This window comes from Pelophylax lessonae (genome assembly GCF_965119305.1).
Source record: "Pelophylax lessonae genome assembly, chromosome: 1".
NCBI classification, from domain to species: domain Eukaryota; kingdom Metazoa; phylum Chordata; class Amphibia; order Anura; family Ranidae; genus Pelophylax; species Pelophylax lessonae.
This window is the reverse complement of record NC_138768.1, coordinates 372,593,186-372,614,512: the sequence shown is the minus strand read 5'-3', so window position 1 is coordinate 372,614,512 and position 21,327 is coordinate 372,593,186. Positions and strand designations below refer to the sequence as shown.

The window sequence follows — 21,327 nt, the reverse complement described above, 5'->3', positions numbered from 1 at the left end:
ATCCAATAATTTTTTTTTTTTTAAATCGAATTTCTTCATAAACTTAGGCTAATATGTATTCTGCTACATATTTTTGGTAAAAAAAATATCCCAATAAGCATATACTGATTGGCTTGTGCAAAAATAATAGCCTCTACAAACTATGGAATATTTTTTTTTTTTTTTAAATAGTAATGGTGGTGATCAGCGACTTATAGCAGGATTCTGATATTGCGGCGGACATTCTGACATGTTGCAGGAACCAGTGATACTAATATAGTGATCAGTGCTAAAAGTATTCACTATCGCTGTACTAACTAACTGGCTGGGAAAGGATTAAACAGCTAGGGCGATCAAAGGGTTAAATGTGTGCCTAACCAGTGTTTATGTGTACACAGTGAGGTGTTTTTACTAAGGGATGTAATGGATTTTCTTTCCAAAATCCATCACTTCCCCCCGTCAAGATGGAGCCCTGCCTTGTTTACATAGACATAGCTCCTTCCAGCCTCTGTTCCTGGTGGACATCCATTCACCGGCACCCGCTGATTGGCTTCCGCTGTGACTAATTACAGGAGAAGCGATATATCGGTATCGGCCCCGGAACTGGCCGATATTACCAATGTTTTCGTGATGTCATTCTGCCTCCTTAGGCCGCCTCCCTCACCTTGGACAGCCGCGTCTGGAATTGGGACTAGTCTTGCGGGAGTGTATCACAGCCATACACCCACCCACAGCAGCCCGGTGCAAGCCAGCCACCCACACCCACAGACCTGTAACAGCCAGCCACAGGCACTGTACCAGTGAGCCAGCCACCCACAGGCCCTGTACCAGCCAGCCACCCGCCCACCCACAGGCCCTATACCAGCCAGCCACCCACAGGCCCTGTACCAGCCAGCTACCCACAGCCCCTGTGCCAGCCACCCACCCACCACAGGGTGCCAGCCAGTCAGCCACCCACCACAGGGTGCCAGCCAGCCACCCACCCACCACAGGGTGCGAGACAGCCAGCCACACATCACCACAGGATGCCAGACAGGCAGCCACCCACCGAAGGGTGCCAGCAAGCCAGCCACTCACCACAGGGTGCCAGCCAGTCACCCACCACAGGGTGAAAACCAGCCACCACAGGGTGCCAGACAGCCAACCACTCACCACAGCATGCCAGACTGCCAGCCACCCACCACAGGGTGCCAGCAAGCCAGTCACCCACACAGGGTGCCAGCCAACCATCCACCCACCACAGGGTGCCAGACAGCCAGCCACGACAGGCTTCCAGCGAGCCAGCCACCCTGCACAGGGTGCCAGACAGCCACCCACCACAGGGTGCCAGCAAGCCAGTCATCCACCAAAGGGTGCCAGCCAGCCACCCACCCACCACAGGGTGCCAGCCAGCCACCCACCACAGGGTGCCAGCAAGCCAGCCATCCACCACAGGGTGCCAGCAAGCCAGCCACCCACGACAGGGTGCCAGCCAGCCACCCACCACAGGGTGCCAGACAGCCAGCCACCCACCCACCACCACAGGGTGCCAGACAGCCAACCATCCACCATAGGGTGCCAGACAGCCAGCCACCCCCCTACAGGGTGCCAGTGAGCCAGCCATCCACCACAGGGTGCCAGCAAGCCAGCCACCCACGACAGGGTGCCAGCCAGCCAGCCACCCACCACAGGGTGCCTGCAAGCCAGCCTTTAAACATTAAACAAAAAATAACATGTTCAGTACCAGATTTGGTTAAAAATTGTCTTTATTTTTCAAAACTTTAAATGTACAAAATATCGGCCCATATCAGCCGATACCGATACGTTGTGACTGAAATGTCGGTATCGGCCCTGAAAAAAATATATCGGTCTATCCCTACTATGGAATTCTGTTCTCATATCCTCCCACCCACCAAGTTCTCTCTTTCCCCTCCCATAAAGTTATGTTTCATAATTTCTTCCCTGCCTAAATGCCTGTTCTGAAACATTTTAAAATACAACCTATTGCTGTGAAACTCACCTGTGTTCTTGTCACAGGCAGAGCCCCACACAATAGCTGCAATGATCTTACTGAGAAGAAACTTTCTGCTGAAGCAGCCAGCTGTCAGGAGGAGTAAACAGCAGAAGCCAACATTCCAGGAAAGTGAAATATTGCAGATCTACCACCAGATGGCAGCAGAGACACGCCTCTATGTTTACGCTTAGACGTGAAGAGTTGAGTACAGAAATGCTCTCACGGCGATAGACTCAGGAAGTCGATCCCCGATGTATAGGAGAGAGACACCGGTGTGACTACTGTACACGGTGTGTTCTAGGGACAATGTGGTCTGTATACAGGACATTGAGAGCTCTCGCTGGTTTCAGGCATCTAAGAGCCGTGAGCAGTGGTTCCAGGCTGTGTGTAAGGACCGCATACACAGTGAGTACATGACATTACATAACTGGGGACCCCTGGAGGACAGACAGGGGAGGGGCATGAGTTACACAGCTTTCATAAGGTGAGGTCTGCCCACCTTACAAGGGTCACGTGATTGGGCATTCCAATGGGGAACAATGTTTGTGATCACCTCAGGGTAGGGTTACCACCTCATGGACACACAATCATTACACAGGTTCTGTGGCTGATTAAGGTGGCATTTAAACTCACTTGGTTCATTATATCGGCCCCAGAACCTGTGTAATTCAGATGTGTCCTGGTGTATGTGGTAACCCTACCTCCCAGGGGGGTCCCGCTATTCACTTTCTAATATTGCTTCAAAATATAAAATAGATTTAAATGTCAAAGGGAAAGACAGACCCCTACTTCAATGTAAGAGTGTGTCCAGCAGTGACCACCGCAGGTAAGTGCAGGCAGCCACCACCAACCTATCATCGGAATGTACGAGTCGCAGTAGATTCCTGCTGCTGTAATTTGCAGCGGTGCTAGTCGCCCATGAGAATGTAGCCTTAAAGTGGTTCTAAAGCCTCAAGGTTTTTTACCTTTAGGAGGAAGTAAAGCACTGCAAACAGACCCCTCCTTGTCATCACTGTAGGCCGCATCCATCTTCAACCATCTTCCTTCTGGGTCCACGGACTTGGCTGTGTGACTGGCTGGAAGCCACGTGACTTCACGCACGCGGGAGCCGCCAGTCACAGCACGGGGCTCTGAAGAAACAGCACGGGTGGCCGTTCCTTCAGAACGCATTCTCCAATGTGGTCATCAGCTGTATACAGTAAATATCTCCTGAACGGTGCATGTTTAGGAGATATTTACAGTACCTATAGGTAAGCCTTATTATAGGTACAAACAATAGATGGAAGTATATTTCCACTTTAACCAGTTGCAGACATACTGCGGCAGGGCGACTGCTCTGTGCCGGATCACGTACCTAATATACAATCTGCCCGCCGGGGTAGGGAGCGTGCCCCTTCCACAACGGCTCTGCTGCAATTGGCTGCAGCACCAATCAATCAGTGGGTGTCGGGGGCTAATTGGTTGCCGGCACCCACCGATCGACTCCAGACATTACCGAAGAGACCCGTGTATAGGTAAACAAACACATGGCTCTCTTCTGACAGCAGCATTGTGCTGTCTTTTTCTTACTGCAAAGCAGGAAGGAAAAAAACAGCACATTGCTTAGTAAAAACAGCACAAACCGGAACACATGTTGGCCATACATTTAACCCCTTGATCATCCCTGATGTTAACCCCTTCCCTGCCAGTTTTTTTTTAGCACTGATTACTATATTAGTGTCATTGGTACCCAAAAAAGTGTCAGGTGTCTGATTTGCCCACTGCAATATCGCAGTCCCGCTAAAAGTCACTCATTGCTGCCATTACTAGTAAAAGAACAAGAAAAAAAAAAAAAATTCCATAAATCTATTCCATAGTTTGTAGACGCTATAACGTTTGCACAAATCAATCGATATACGCCTTTTGGTATTTTTGTTTTACCAAGAATATGTATGGCCTGAATTCATGAAGAAATGGGATTTTTTTTTTTTTCCAAAAAACGTAACAGAACTGAAAGGACGCAAATCGGATGTCAGCGGATGGTCATCCGCTGACATCCGCAATCCCATTGACATGCATTATGTCAGTATATCACCCGCAAACGGATGGGGTGATATACAAACATACGGAACGCCCGTGTGAAAGGGGCGTTTGGCTGAAGCCATTTATTATCAATCAACTGTGTTTACTCTTTTTAAATCATAATGACAATAGAAACTACACAAATTATCCTGATCAAAAGTTTACATACCCTGGTGATTTTGGCCTGATAACATGCACACAAGTTGACACAAAGGGGCTTGAATGGCTATTAAAGGTAACCATCCTCACCTGTGATCTGTTTTCTTGTAATTAGTGTGTGTGTAAAAGGTCAATGAGTTTCTGGACTCCTGACAGACCCTTGCATCTTTCATCCAGTGCTGCACTGACATTTCTGGATTCTGAGTCATGGGGAAAGCAAAAGAATTGTCAAAGGATATGCGGGAAAAGGTAGTTGAACTGTATAAAACAGGAAAGGGATATACAAATATATCCAAGGAATTGAGAATGCCAATCAGCAGTGATCAAACTCCAATCAAGAAGTGGAAAATGAGGGGTTCTGTAGAAACAAAACCACGGTCAGGTAGACCAACTAAAATTTCAGCCACAGCTGCCAAGAAAATTGTTGGGGATGAAAAGAAAACCCAAAAATAACTTCAGGTGAAATACAGGACTCTCTGAAAACATGTGGTGTGGCTGTTTCAAGATGCACAATGAGGCAGTTGAAGAAAGATGGGCTGCATGGTCGAGTCGCCAGAAGAAAGCCATTACTACACAAATGCCTTACAGTATCCCGCTTACAATACACCAAACAGCACAGAGACAAGCCTCAAACCTTCTGGCACAAAGTAATTTGGAGTGATGAGACCAAAATGGAGCTTTTTGGCCACAACCATAAATGCTACATTTGGAGAGGAGCCAACAAGGCCTATGATGAATGGTTCACCATTCCTACTGTGAAACACGGAGGTGGATCGCTGATGTTTTGGGGATGTGTGAGCTACAAAGGCACAGCAAATTTGGTCAGAATTGATGACAAGATGAATTCAGTATGTTTTTTAAAAAATACTGGAGGAAAATTTGCATTTATCAGCCCCAGAAGCTGCACATGGCACGTACTTGGACATTCCAACATGACAATGATCCTAAACACAAGGCCAAGTCGACCGGTCATTGACTACAGCAGAATAAAGTGAAGGTTCTGGAGTGGCCATCTCAGTCTCCTGACCTCAATATCATTGAGCCACTCTGGGGAGATCTCAGATGTGCAGTTCATGCAAGACAGCCCAAGAATTTACAGGAACTGGAGGCTTTGTGCCAGGAAGAATGGGCAGCTTTACCATCTGAGAAGATAAAGAGCCTCATCCACAAATACCACAAAAGACTTCAAGCTGTCATTGATGTTAAAGGGGACAATACACGGTATTAGGAACTGGGGTATGTAAACTTTTGATCAGGGTCATTTGAGTAGTTTGTTGTCATTATGATTTAAAAAGAGTAAACACAGTTGAATGATAATAAATGGCTTCATATTCACTGAAATATGGCCTTGGGGATTCTGAAAAAGGAAGTGGAGGAATAAACTTTAGAAAGTGCAAAAAGGGGGTGAAGGTCCACTTTAAGCGTGTTGTTCAAAGACCTAGTAGGATTGTTTATTCATTTTTCAGCCTGGGTTCACACTGCTGTGACCCCCAAACCCGTACCACTTGCCTGTGACTTTTGTGATTTTTACATTGCAATCTGTTGCACCAAAGTCCCAGAAAAGTAGTGTAGACTTGAGTCGCATTTATTAAGACAGCACCCATTAAAATGAATTTGTGTTTTGACTTGTCATGTGACTTTGTGTCTCAAGTTGCATAAGTCACAGCAGTGTGAAGCGGAGCTCAGGCTGCAGCAAAGATGACAGCTGGATTCTGACTGCTTTGGAAACCTACAGTATATTTCTTTCAGATCGTTTATGCAGTTCTCCTTCCTTCTCAGTTTCAGTTTGGACTTTTCCATTTATTGATAAACTTTATTCATACTAAAAATTCTAAAATAAGTGTACTTTTTCCTAATGATATCTTGTTTTTGTGGACACTTGAAATCTTGATTGTGCAATTTATACCTGTACTAAATTTGATAACAATGGCAAATAGGAATATATAATTTACCATTTGTATTTTTTCATTTCTAGGATAGATTGTCTATATTGCCCAATCAACTAATAAAGAATATCTGCACAAACATTCTAATATGCCCTAGCAGACAAGCAGGAACTTTGACAAGCAGTAGGTAATATTTTCTTTATCCTGAATTCTGCCTGGCATCAGTCTACAGAAATAACTGAGGAATGTAAATATGATTGTTTTTCCCACTTCAGAATGTCATTTCTTTTCAAACTACTATTTATTTGTCTGGTAACTGGGCATCTTTTTCCTCTTTTCATAGTGCATTAGATGAAACAACGTATGAAAGATTGGCAGCAGATACACTATATGCCCTTGCTGAGTTCTTTGAGGACCTGGCTGATCAGCCTTTTACACCTGTCGACATTGATGTCTCTTTTGGGGTATGTTTCTGTCCATTAAACATTTCCATGATAACAGAAATACACTATAATATCAAAAGTATTGGGACGCCTACCTTTACACACACACATGAACTTTAATGGCATGCCAGTCTTAGTCCATAGGGATCAATATTAAGTTGGTTCACCCTTTGCAGCTATACCAGCTTCAACTCTTCTAGGAAGGCTGTCCACAAGGTTTAGGAGTGTGTCCGTAGGAATGTTTGACCATTTTTCCAGAAGCGCACTTGTGAGGTCAGGCACTGATGTTGGGCGAGAAGGCCTGGCTCACAGTCTTCACTCTAATTCATCCAAAAGGTGTTCCGTCGGGTTGAGGTCAGGGCTTTGTGCAGGCCAGTCAAGTTTCTCCACCCCAAACTCGCTCATCCATGTTTTTATGGACCTTGCTTTGTGTACTGGCGCGTAGTCCTGTTGCATCCCCTAACGGTTTCCACAAAGCTGGGAGCATAAAATTGTTCAAAATGTCTTGCTATGCTGACGACTTAAGAGTTCCCTTCCAACTTGCTGGGCAAGGGGGAGTCATCTTTTCCACCGGACACGCTTCGGGCTCACATTTCGGTCCTTCCCAAGGACGGAAAGGACCCTTCCAGCTGCGGCAGCTACAGGCCCATTTCCTTGCTGAATATAGACCTGAAGGTGTTCACGAAGATTTTGGCCATCATATGCCGCACTTGGTCCATTTGGATCAAGTGGGCTTCATTCCCTCTCGGGAAGCGAGGGACAATACCTCTAAGGTCCTGAACCTTATTCACGTGGCCCAGTCGACGAAAACACCCTGCATACTACTTAACACGGATGCGGAGAAAGCATTTGACCGCGTTAGCTGGCGGTTCATGCTTTCCACATTGAGGGCAATGGGCTTCGGGGAAACGTTGATGTCCTGGATAGGGCATATTTACTCCTGCCCGTCGGCCCAAGTGAAGTGTAACGGGGTGCTTTCTAGCCCTTTTCACATTTCTAATGGTACCCGGCAGGGGTGCCCCCTCTCCCCGTTGCTATTTGCGCTCTCTCTGGAGCTGTTTCTGGGCAGAGTGCGGGCCAACCCCGACATCTCGGGAATTAGGGTTGGGGACCTGGAGTGTAAGGTATCGGCCTACGCCGACGACATGCTCTTTTCTATCTCGAACTCGGCGATCTCGGCACCTAACCTGATGAAGGAACTGGAACAGTACGGCCTGTGTTCTAATCTGAAGGTGAACTTTCATAAGTCCGAGGCTCTGGGGGTGGGAGTCCCAGCCCCCCTCTTGGCGCACTTGTCCTCAACGCTGCCCTTCAAATGGACTCAGGGGGCCCTGACATACCTCGGAACCCAGATTCCCTCGGATCTATCCAAACTATATAAATTGAACTTCCCTCCCCTCCTGACCCATATTCATGGCCTGCTACAGACTTGGAATACCGGACTGCATTCATGGTTCGGACGGTGCAACCTAATTAAGATGTCGATCCTCCCTAAGATCTTGTACCTGCTGCAGGCATTGCCTGTGAGGATCCCGGTCTCCTTCTTTGCTCAAACCCACAGCATTTTTCTGAAATTCATCTGGGCTCATGGGAGGCCTAGGCTATCTCGTGCCCAGTTGACTCTACGGAAACACTCGGGGGGGCCTGGCCCTCCCTGATGTGGCTAAATATCACTTAGCGGTCCACCTTGGCCAGTTGATTGACTGGCGGAGACACAGTGCGGGTAAATTGTGGGTACAATTGGAAAAGGGACAGTCTGTCACCTCCCTGGAGGAGTTGCCGTGGGTCAGAGGGGAACTGCCACGGGACCTCCGAGCACACCCCACGATAGGCGTGACGATCGCAGCCACTCGTCGCGCTTTGTCCCACCCCTCCATTTCCACGCAGACGTCCCCGCTTTATCCGGTTCTGGGTAACCCGGAGTTTTCTCCGGGATTGAAGGAAGCGGCATTCCGCGGACTGATGTCCCGGGGCGTCTCTCAGGCCGTCCATTTCCTCAGGGGGTCTCGGTGGCCAACGATAGAGGAGCTGATGTCGGCTAGTGGCTCCTTTCAGTTGGGGTTCTGGCACGCTGCCCAGGTACACCACTATCTTCGCTCCTTGCCGGACCCATCGTCTTTCTCCAGAGACCTCACTCCGTTTGAGGAGTATTGCGTGGGGAGCGGGATCCTGCCGGGCACGCTGTCTAAATCCTACAGCCTACTGATCTCTCTGGGGGAGGACTATGTCCTGCCTGGGCTGGGCAGGTGGGAGCGGGATCTTCAGCTACATCTCACCCCGGCGCAACGCCTGAAAGTATATACCCTGGCTTTGAAGACTCCGACCTGCGCGAAACTGCAGGAGTTGAACTATAAAATTCTCACCCGGTGGTATAGGGTTCCCTCTCTCTTGAGCAAAATCTTCCCCGCCACGACGGACCTCTGTTGGAGGTGCCAGAGTGATGTAGGCACGATACTCCATGTTTTCTGGTCCTGTCCCCGAATACGCCCCTTCTGGCGAGACGTCCGGGTCCTCTTGGGGGAACTATCGGACCGGGAGATCCCGGATGCCCCGGAGTTCTTCCCGCTCCAGGTTTCCTCTATGCCAATCTCGAAATGCAAAAAATCAATTATCCCTCACGTTCTGAGCGCCACGAGGGCTTGCATCCCGGTGCTCTGGAAGACGACTAGAGTACCGACTATTGGGGACTGCATGCGCAGGATGGAGGACATTAACAGAATGGAGGACCTCACCCTCACGAGGCAGCATCGCAGGGAACGATACGATAAGATTTGGGGTTTCTGGAATGTCTTTGTGCTTTCCGACAAGGGCAGGTCTCTGATGTGTGGTTGATCTTTACCCCGGGAGTACCCGTGGGTTTGTCCATACGGGGAGTTTCCCCATCTGTTCCTCCCCCCCCCCCCCCTCTCCTGTCCCGTTCCCTCCATCATCCTTCTTTGTTGTCTTTGTATGTCGCCCAGTCTGGGGCTCTGCTCTCATTTATCTTTCCCATCTTTTAGTTAAAATTTGGGAACGACGGCCGGGAAAGGTTTTTTTCTCCATAATCCAGGTCTTTCTCCATAATCCAGCTCCTCCACATGTCTGTATAAGGGCCTGGCTATCTGTGACTCCGAGTGGAGGTGTCTGCACCTTCCCCAACTCCGGGGTTGGGTTCTTTGACTATGCCAGGACCTTCATTGTTCTTCGATCAGATGTTATAGTTTACTTTTCCATTTTATGCAATATCTTCTACATATGTCTGTATAGTACATGTCACAGATTGTTTCTCGACTGTTGTTCCTTTTCTAAAATAAAATATTTGAAAAAAAAAAAAAAAAGAGTTCCCTTCACTGGAACTAAGGGGCCAAGCCCAAGCCCTGAAAAACAACCCCACACCATAATCCCCCCTCCACCAAGTGTTTTGGACCAGTGCACAAAGCAAGGTTCATAAAGACATGGATGAGTGAGTTTGGGGTGGAGGAACTTGACTAGACTGCACAGAGTCCTGACCTCAACCCGATAGAACAACTTTGGGATGAATTAAAGCGGAGTCTACGAGCCAGGCCTCCTCGTCCAACATCCGTGCCTGACCTCACAAATGCACTTCTAGAAGAATGGTCAAACATTCCCATAAACACACTCCTAAACCTCGTGGACAGCCTTCCTAGAAGTCCTCCGGCCTTCTTATTGGCTGCACGCGGGAGTCACAGACCGCGGCACAGAGCTCTGAAGGAACGGCGTGGTATTCCGTCCCTTTAGATTGCATGCGCCGGTAACATCACCGGCTGCATGCAATGTGAATATCGCCTAAACCATGCAGGTTATAGACTTACCTGTTGGTGCAAGTTCAAAAACAGGATTTACTTCCTCTTTAACCACTCCCCCCAGAGCTTTTTTTTTTTTAATTTTTCCCACACATGCTAAAAATCAACATTTTTAGCTATAAAATTAATGAACCCTCCCCCGGAACATTTTTATACTTTTTGAATGCAGAGGCCTTGTAGAATAAAAGATGGTAGTTGCAATTTTTTTTTATGTGCAACTGCTTATCAAATCTGTGTTTAGGAAAAATTACACTAAAATGCACAAACAAACACAATTGAATTCCCAATATTTTGTACAAGATAAAAAATGAGGTAGTGTCTCCTAAATAGAAACCAAATATAGCATACCTCTAAATTTGTGCGCCAGTGAAATGGCGAAACGGTACCTAATATCCTCAATAAGTGACGCTTTTCATGTCTTTACAGCTCTTCAGTTTACAATTAACCTTAAATACGAGACCTAGAATTGTTGGGCTCACTATGGGGTGCGCACAAACATGTCATATGTGTGACACAATCATTTACATGCGTGCGTGCATGGGGCAATGGGGGTCCTTTTTCTTTTTTTTCCTTTTTTTTTTTTTTTTTTTTTTGTTAAAGGTATCTATTTTATTATATTAACCACTTTACCACCGGAGGATTTTCCTGCTAAAAGACCAGGGGTTATTTTGCGATTTTTTTACTGCGTGACTTTAACGGACAATCGCGCGGTCGTGCGACGCTGTACCTAAACGAATTTCACGTCCTTTTTTTCCCACAAACAGAGCTTTCTTTTGGTGGTATTTGATCACCTGTGCGATTTTTTGATCACGCGCTATAAACAAAAAAAGAGCGTAATTTTTGCAAAAACAACAATATTTTTCACTTTTTTTTATATGAAATTCCCCCAAAAAAAAATGTAAAAATCAAAATTTTTTAAAATTTTCGGCCAATTTGTTTTACGCTACCTATGTTTGGTAAAAAAAAATCGCAAAAAGCGTATTTTGATTGGTTTGCGCAAAAGTTATCGCGTTTACTAACAAAGGGAAAGATTTTTGTCATTTTTGGTGTTTTTTTTTTTAACGAGTAATGGCGGCGATCTGCGATTTTTTTTTGCGGTACTGCGACATTGCGGCGGACAGATCGGACCCTTGACTGACATTTTTGACACTTTTGGGGGTACCAGTGACATTACTGCAGTAATCAGTGCTATATATATGCACTGTTACTGCAAAAATGACACTGGCAGGGAAGGGGTTAACAGTATTGGACAGGGAGGGGTTAAGTGTGTCCTAGGGGCGTGATTCTAACTGTGCAGGGACAGGTCTACTAGTGTAAAAACAAAGATCAACAGTTCTACATAGTAGAACTGTTTGATCTTCACTTTTACACAGGGAGAACTGACAGGTGGCTTGTTTACACAAGCCGCTCTGTCTTTCTCCCGCTGTAGCGGCGATCGTAGTGTGACCGGCGGACATCGGGTCCGCCAGTCACACTCCCGCACTCCTCCGTGAACGAGCCGAGGCGGGCGCGCGCCCGCCCGCTATTGGCTCTGGAAGGAGTGACAGGCGAGCGACGTAGACCTACGTCACTCTGCCTGGCCGGGGCCGACTGCCGCAGTAAATATACTGTGCGCAGTCGGCAAGCGGTTAAGTTTATTTTTTACATTTTCATTCATTGCCATCACAAGAGGGCTAACAAGTCCCATATGTGATAGCATTGAGCAGATGACAGGTTCTCTTTGTGGAGACATCAAGAGTGTGTAGGACCCCTAAGGTCTACCCTGCCCTCCACTCCAACCAATCAAACGCACACTGTTGCTTGATCTGCTGTGTACCTGGCTTTTTAACCGGGGTTCTAGCAGCTGTGAAACTGGAAGACCCAAAGCAGATCGCTTTTTTGTTCACACTGAGGAAATCAGGAGCAGGAGAGCCCAGGAACCACTGAGCGGGGGTTTTCAGGCTCTCCTATTCTACAGCTATTTGGATCAGTTTTCCAGATGAGCACTGACTCAACAGACTCAATCATTCCAGATCAGTAGCTGAGGCAGTAGTGGATCGTTTTAACCCCTTTCACCCCCCCCCCCCCCCATCCTCTCATGTACATGTCAGCTCCATTCTGTCTCTGTAGTGGACTTTATGGTAAACCCTTTACCTCCTTTAGCTTTTGCCAAAATTAAAAAAACTGTGGGTATTTGCTGCTTTCTGACCATATAACTTGCATATATTGTGGCAAGGTGGCTCTGCTGCGCAGGATCACGTATATAGTACGTGATTCTGGACTACGGGGTCTGGGGTGCACGCCCATCCGCCGCCACTGATCGACAGGTACCATGGACTCGATGTCCGGTGGCACCGGCCGATGCTTCAGTACAGAGGGAGAATGGGGATCTGATGTAAACAAGGCATATCGCCATTCTGTTACTACAGAAGGCATGGATCCTGTCTCTCTTCAAAGAGCCACCGATCCAAGCCTTCCCCTAGTACAAGCACCTCCCCCACAGTAACAAAAATCTTGCTTTGATCGCCTCTAAAGTTAACCCCTTTCCCACCAGTGTCAATAGTACAGTAGCGGTGCATTTTTTTTTTTTTTAGCACTGATTACTTTTAGTGTGACTGGTCCCCAAAAAGTGTCAAAAGTGGAAGTTAGTATCCGATTTGTCTGCCGCAATATCGCAATCCCGCTTAAAGTTGCTGTTCACCACCATTACTAGTAAAAAATAAAAATATCCCATAGTTTATAGACGCTATAACTTTTGCACAAACCAATCAATATACACTTATTGGGGTTTTTGTTTACCAAACAATCAAACAGAATACATATTGGCCTAATTTTGATGAAGAAATTAGATTTTTTCAATTTTTTATTGGATATGTTTTATAGCAGAAAGTAAAAAATATGGCTCTTTTTTTGTTTATAGCGCAAAAAATAAAAACCGCGGAGGTGATCAAATACCACCAAAAAAAGCTCTGTTTGTGGGGAACAAAGGACATCAATTATTTGGGTACAGCGTTGCACGACCACACAATTGTCAGTTAGAATAACACGGTGCCGTATCGCAAAAAAATGGCCTGGTCATGAAGGGGGATAAATCTTCTGGAGGTCAAGTGGGTAAATACTACCAAAAATAAAAAATAAAAAGATTGAAAATGCAACCAGATTCTGGAGTGGGCTCCAAAACCTTCATGTCTCAGCATGATATTTGAATCATTGACAACGTTAATATTGACCAGTAACATGGCCTACTATAGTGATGGGCCAGTAGGAATGTGCATAGAGATGAAATTTAGCTGCAGGCTCTGACATTACTGGAAAAGTGTTGGAGCTGTGCCATTCACAATGACCAAGTTTTAACTTTGACCAGAAAGTTCAGAGGCTTCTGCAGATATCAGTATCTGATATAAACTTTTCAATTACCACAATTAATTTATTCCCAGTAAATAAACACTTGAGAGTGATGTCGGTTTTATACACCCCACCTCTTAAAGTGGTATTAAACCTAAAAGCAAACATTTTATTATGTTGCAGCTTAACAATTCTTAGATGTGGTGGCTGCATTCATTTTCTTTTTTAGGCTCCTTTTTTTTAATTTTCACCTAGTGATCCAGTTAGGAGAGATTTACAATGCATGCAGCCGATGACGTCATCGGTGCATGCTCTCTGAAGGAACGGCCACCCGTGCCGTTCCTTCAGAACCCTATGCCGTGAATGGCGGCTCCCAATCAGATGGCCGGAGGACGCGAACAAGGAAGCAGGGCGGCCGGACATGTCGGTCGCTCTGTTGCTGAGCGGGCGACACTTCGGGGGCTTCATTTTTAGGTAAGTATTTCATAATGAGCTAGTATGTGATGCATACTAGCTCATTATGCCTTTGTCTTTACAGGTTTGGTTTTTTTTTCTCCTCGTTTTTGTTTTACGTGCATTCACTTCCTCTTTAGCCCCGGTTCACATTTGTGCGAGTGCCGGGTTCGCATGTAATATCGGAGCGCACTGCTCCGACATTACATGCGATCAGCTGTGCGGTGCGAGTTTAGCCATACAGTTTGTATGGCTAAATTCGCATCGCACCAGGAGCAAACATGCACAGGAGGCATTTTTGCAGCCGCATCAGGATTGGATCGCACAGTGGTTCACACTTGTGCAATCCGCTCCTGTGCGAACTGCACGATCGCACTGCGATATGCGATCAAACTGGGGGTGTCGTTAAGATTACATTGACACCCCCAGCGTATCGCATATGGCAGTGTGAACTGCCGGGGGTGCGTGTGCGATGCAGGAACAGGCTGCGAATTCGCAGCCTTCCCGCATCGCATATATATGAACCGAGCCTTAAAGAATGTTGAAAGTTGACACACATGCCTGATTTCACACCTGCAACACCTTTTGGTATTCTCAGCTTCACCTAAATTCTGGTCTGTTGTATCAAACAAAGCTCTGACACTTCTGGGTAGTTAGCCTCACACATTCCTATTGACCCCTATTAGGCTACCTCACTAGAAAATAGGAATGTGTGGAGGGAAGAAATCTGCTGTATGAGGAAGTATGGGCAGATCTCCTATATCTCTCAACTAAGGTTTCTTTTAACTCTTTCGCTGCCAGAGCCATTTTTGCACACATTTGAAAAATCATTTTTGGCCTGAAATTACTTAAAACCCCCAAACATTATACAGTATATTTTCTGAAAGCAGACATCCTAGAGCAGAAAATAGTGGTAGTTCCAATTTTTTATGTCACTTGATATTACCTCAAAGGTCTAGAAAATGCAAAATTTCAGTAAAAAAGACCGTGAATTTTAGGGCAAACAAGCACAATAAACTACCCAATTTTATTTGCTAAAATCTAAAAGACGAGGTTGCAGCAAGTAAATGGATACCCAACATGACAAACCTTACATTTGTATTCGCCTGTGAAATGGCTACAAACTTCAGTACCCAACATTTTCTATAGACAAAGCTTCAAAAGCCCCTTCTAGGTCATCAGCTTACTGAGGAGGTCTGGTGCCAGAATTATTGCTCCCACTCCTGTATGCGCAGCTATATCTAACGTATATCGCAATCAATGTTTTCAAGTGTAGGCACCCCCAATACATGTGTTTACGGTCATATAGGTGGGAGTGGGGGCCTCAACATTTTGTGTGTGAGGGGGGGGGTTTATGTGCTTGGGTGTACCTTTTTATTTTTTTGCAAAAAAAATTATTATTATTCTTTTTTTTCATCACATCAGGGACAAAAAGTCCCTAATGTGATGATTTTTAGGTGACCGGTTCTCTTTAATTGGATATGCAGGCTCTAAAAGACCCTGCACATCTCTCCACTGAATGTATTGCAATGCAGATCACTTTGCTAGCCAAGGACACTGAGAGGCTGACCTATAAGTGACGTCTTACACGTCGCTTTCCGGGTCACAGCAAGAAGGGGAGGAGAGGGGACATTTATCTGCTCTTCTCCCTCCCCTCCACCTGCCATGTCAGTCACAGGCCCACAGATAGGCAAGCAGAGCCCAGAATACATGGCAGAGTTGGGCGCTGGTACCAGGGGTGTTTGGAGCCAATCGAGGCAGCAGCACAGTCGCCCAAATGCATCCACCTAACAGGCAGGAGTCGTAGCTGCAGCCATCTGATTGTGTGTGCACCCTGCCATTGTCAGGTCCATATAACGACGGACCTGGCAGCGAATTGGTTAAAGGATAAGTTCCCCTTTTTAAAAAAAAAAATAAATAAATAAATAAAGGCAGGTAAATTGTGCATTTAATTTTTTTTTTTAGGAGAATGTGAAGCATTGCACCCCTGTTAAGCAGGTGCAATGTCGGGCTCCTGCAGACTGTCAGTTTAGCTGTCTGCAGGTACCTCTACAAGCTATCAGTCGCAAAGGATGTTGGTACTTTGTATTTTATTCATTCACAGAACTCTATGAATGAACACTGCCGCGCTTTTTTCAAATTCTGGCAGCGGGTGCGGGGAGAAGATCTCTGGCCCACTGTAACAGGGGGGGATCGGGCGGAGAGCTGCAGGAGCGGGAACGTGTTACATATTCCACCCTAGAAACAGGCAGAGCATGTAACATGTTCCCCTGCGGAGGGAACTCTGGTACACTTGATGAGGCGATGTCCCAAACTCTTCAGATATTGGAAGGGGGTGACGGATACCATCTCTGGTGTATACATGGACCCTATTGTCTTTTTATTGGGAGTGGTGGAAGAAGAGCTTCCCCCCCTGGTAAATATTGCGACTGCTATACATGGCCAAAAAACGAATTGCCAGACTGGCTGTCTTCACGCATCCCCTGTATAGCACAATGGATAGAATAGGTTAACCAGACCCTTATTCGGGAGATGATGACTTACCAGCATAGAAGCGCTAACAAAAAATTTGACCGGATCTGGCAGGCATGGTTGAACACCCCTGGAGTAGCTCCGGCTCAATTGGTCATGCAAAGATTGATTCAAGTTTGCGTATGACACCACTGAGAGACCTCTTATTTAGCAAGGGGTTTAGCAATGTATACCTTACCTGTATCATTGCAAATTTAAGCCACATTTAATGACGTATTGTTATTGTGCAGGAGTCTGGAGACTGATTGCCTTCCTGGGTTGTTTTATAACCTTATTATAAGCTGGCCCATTGGCCATTGTTTTATTATGCTGTTACCAGATTCTGTTGCCAAGAGGAATGCTCACATTTGTTACTGATTCTGCTCTTCTTGTATCTTGGTATTCTATTACTTTTATTCTATTTGGGGAAGTTTTCATATATTCATGTACACAATGTAATCCTATGGCTGATGTATACTCCTTACTGAATGTGTATGTTTTATTTTCCTGTTTACTTTGACCTTCGGCACAATAAACATATATTCTGATAACCTGTTCCCAAAGGTGAACTTATCCTTTAACATTTAGGCCTCATGCACGCAGGCATATTAGGCCAGGATGTACAGTAAAATTGGTTGTATTTCTGCACACAGAAAGCCCAGGTGCTGCATACAGTGGCCCCATTATTTTATCATTATTATTACCGGTATTATACAGGACTTGGCACCAACAATTTACACAGTGCTTTACAACATGAGGGCAGACAGTACAGTTGCAATACAATTAAATACAGGAGGAATCCAAGATTCCGGCTCGTTACAGCTTACAGTCTAGGAGGGAGGGTCAAGTGATACAAAAGGTAATAACTGGGGGGGGGGCATGAAGTGCTATACACGGGTCTACACTATTACTCATGTAAACACGCACAAAGCATATAAGCATATTCTCTGAATGCAGAAAGTCCGCTTTCAAGGAATATGCATGTGGTTGAGACCAGATACTTTAGAGTTTAATGTTAAACGCATTGAGATGTCAATGCTTACTAAGACATTTCATAATTGCTGCAGTTACAGAAGTCACCAGGTGGTAGCACTCTTACATAGTCTTGCAGAGTTGCAAAATTTTCTTTATTTTTAAAATTCTGTGTAACTTGTGTTTTATGTTTTCTCATAGATATTTTTGAATTGTTTAATTTGTACAGATAGTTTTACTTCTTTATGAGGATAAATTTCCTTCTAATGGAAATGTTGTTTTTTGTCCTTGTAACCTCTTTTCTATGACATTGACTTGTTATTTTTTCCAGTCTACAGAACAATGAGGCTGTTTGTTACTAAGTGGGATATACTGTTGTATTCAGTTCAGTTCAGTCCACTGTTTGGTTCAGTGAGCAAATGAAACACTAATGATAACTGACCTTGGAATACTCCTTCATGGATCTTCTAACATAGTTATTTAATAGTATCCAATACTACAGGAGTGCCGAGATATGGGGGAACATTTATGAATGTTAAAACGTAGATAAGTAGAAGGTATGTGTTCAGTATATATTTGGAAGATGCATTTTGCCATTTAAAAAAATCGGACCTGAAAGGACAGTGGTAGGTTAGACCAGTGTTTCTAAACCTTTTTTCAGCCCAGGCACTCTTTTGAAACTATATTCCATCTCAAGGCACCCCATTCTAATATGGGATACACACTATGAGGTTTTTTTTTGTGCAGCCCAAGCGATGTTAGTACAGCCCTTCGCACCACTTGCTCTACCTTTACCTGCAGATGCAACCGGCGGGGTTTTATACATGCAGTAGCCGCAATGCTTTGCAGCTATGGCAAGAATTATACCCCCTGTTGCGTTCGGCTGGCATTACTGATGAGCGGGGATGGGCTGCAACCCTCCTGCAGCCACGTGCACTGCATGCGGTTGCAGCACAGTGGTGCTGCAATTAGGGGCAAAACAGGCAGTGAGGAGAAGACCTATCACTTCCTCCCCACCTGTCAAATGCCTCTGGAAAGTGATCCAAGCATGAATTGCTTTTTAGAGGAGCGGCATTCTGAGCATACAGAGTGTAGGGGTCAGGATCAAGAGAAAAGTACAGATATAACACACACGCACACAGATATAATGTCAGGATTCTGTGATGTAAAAAAATGAGACATAGATAAATCATTTCAGAACTTTTTCCACCTTTAATGTGACCTTTTAAACCATACAACTCAATTAAAAAAAAAAAAACTAAAATCTTTTAGGTGGGGGAGTAAAACTAAAAATCTAAAATGTGGTTGCATAAGTGTGCACACCCTCTTATAACTGGGATGTAGCTGTGTTCAGAATTAAGCAATCACATTCAAACTCATGGTAAATAGGAGTCAGTACACTCCTGTCATTTAAAGTGCCTCTGATTAACCCCAAACAAAGCTCAGTTGTTCCAGTAGATCTTTCCTGACATTTTCTTAGTGGCATCCTAAAGCAAAAGCCATGGTCTGCAGAGAGCTTCCAAAGCATCAGAGGGATCTCATTGTTAAAAAGTATCAGTCAGAAAAGGGTACAAAAGAATTTCTTAGGCATTAGATATACCATGGAACACAGTGAAGACAGCCATCATCAAGTGGAGAAAATATGGCACAACAGTGACATTACCAAGAACTGGATGTCCACCCAAAATTGATGAAAAGACGAGAAGAAAACTGGTCAGGGAGACTGCCAAGAGGCTTACAGCAACATTTAAGGAGCTGCAGGAATATCTGGCAAGTACTGGCTGTGTGGCACATGTAACAACAATCTCCTGTATTCTTTACATGTCTGGGCTATGGGGTAGAGTGGCAAGACGAAAGCATTTTCTTATGAAGAAAAACATCCAAGTCCGGCTAAATTTTGCAAAAACACATCTGAAGTCTCACAAAAGCATGTGGGAAAATGCGTTTATGGTCTGATGAAACCAAGGTTGAACTTTTGGCCATCATTCCAAAAGATATGTTTGGCGCAAAAACAACACTGCAAATCACAAAAAGAATACCATACCCACAGTAAAGCATGGTGGTGGGAGCATCATGCTTTGGGGCTGTTTTTCTTCAGCTGGAACAGGGGCCTTAGTCACGGTAGAGGGAATTATAAACCGTTCCAAATATCAGTCAATATTGGCACAAAACCTTCAGGCTTCTGCTAGAAAGCTGAACATGAAGAGGAAATTCATCTTTCAGCATGACAATGACCCAAAGCATACATCCAAATCAACAAATTAATGCCTTCACTAGACGAAGATTAAAGTTTTGGAATGGCCCAGCCAGAGCCCAGACCTGAATCTGATTGAAAATCTGTGGGGTCATCTGAAGAGGAGATGCCCTCGCAATCTGACAGATTTGGAGTGTTTTTGCAAAGAAGAGTGGGCACATATTGGCAAGTCAAGATGTGCCATGCTGATGGACCCATACCCAAAAAGATGGGAGTGCTGTAATAAAATCAAAAGGAGCTTCAACAAAGTATTAGTTTAAGGGTGTTCACACTTATGCAACCATATTATTTTAGTTTTTTATTTTTACTTCCCTCTACCTAAAAGAATTTAGTTTGTTGTTCAACTGGGCTGTACAGTGTTTAGGTCACATTAAAGGTGTAAAAAGTTCTGAAATTATTTATCTTTGTCTCATTTCATTACATCACCGAAACCTGACATTCATTTTAACAGGGGTGTGTAGACTTTTTATATTCACTGTATGTTTGTATAATTGTATATATATCCCTCAAAATTTCTGCTCGCATTAGGCGAGTGGAAAAAAGCTGTGCGTGAAGCCTCGTTGGACAGGGGGTTGAGGGGCGCCAGCGACAGATCAGCTGTACAGCTTTCATCCTTGCTGCCAGCCAGTAGAGAGGTTTTTCCTCTCCATAAATGCAGGTGGGGCAGGAGAAGCAGTATGCAAAAGTAGGGGTGGTTGGCTGCACCTGTGGTTGCTTGGTGTGGTTATAAGCTTCTCGCTGCACAAATGAAAGAGGAGAGAGGCTGGGTCTGCTTTGCCTTCTGCAACCCCTGTGCCTGCCCACGCTTGATGCAGTCTGTTCTATGCTGGTGAAGGAGTTGTGTGGGCAGGAAAATGTAAACGCAGCAAGTGGCAGCTAGCTCGTGAATTTGATGCCTCTGAGTGATGAGCCTCCAGGGACCATCAAAGTGGGATTGGACTCTCTACCTCCTTTCTCTCCTTCAAATCTCTCCCTCTCTCCCTTTTGTGTACAGCAGTAGCTGTTATAACTGCAGCCATAAAAGAGTTTAGAATTGTGTCATCAGCACATAGTAGGTCCTTTTTGTGCTTTTAAAGTGTAGTAAACTTGCATGGCATGTTAAAAAAAAAAGAAAATCTCCTGCAAGGTAATGCCATGTGCTAGTGTACATTGCATACTAGCACATTATGAAATATTTAGCATAGAACGAAGCCCTCCAGCGTCCATCTTCACCCTGTCTTCCTTCTGGGTTCGCTGCCTCTTGCTGCCTGACTGGCTGAGCCGCAATTACATCAGGCACAGTATGAAGCTCTGAAGGTACATCACAGGTATGCCGTTCATTCAGAGTGCATGCGCCGGTGATGTCAACGGCTGTGTGAATATCTCCTGAACAGTGCACATTTAGGAGATATTCACTGTACCTGCAGGTAAGGCAAAGGGTTCAATAAAGGTTTACTACCGCTTTAAGTGGGTTCACACTGGTTTGCTGTGGCTTGGCTAGCATACAGGT

At 45.2% G+C, this 21,327-nt stretch overlaps 1 protein-coding gene across 1 annotated transcript in view; it reads left to right on the top strand.

Annotated features, from left to right (window-relative positions):
- Positions 1-2,164: 2,164 nt before the first annotated feature.
- Positions 2,165-21,327, top strand: part of FXN (frataxin) — a 34,816-nt gene continuing 15,653 nt past the window's right edge. Inside the window, exons 1-3 of the mRNA XM_082243120.1 lie at positions 2,165-2,377; positions 6,168-6,265; positions 6,422-6,542. Coding sequence (XP_082099246.1) covers positions 2,279-2,377; positions 6,168-6,265; positions 6,422-6,542 — 318 coding nt within the window. The 5' untranslated portion in view covers positions 2,165-2,278. The remainder of the gene's footprint in view (positions 2,378-6,167; positions 6,266-6,421; positions 6,543-21,327) is intronic.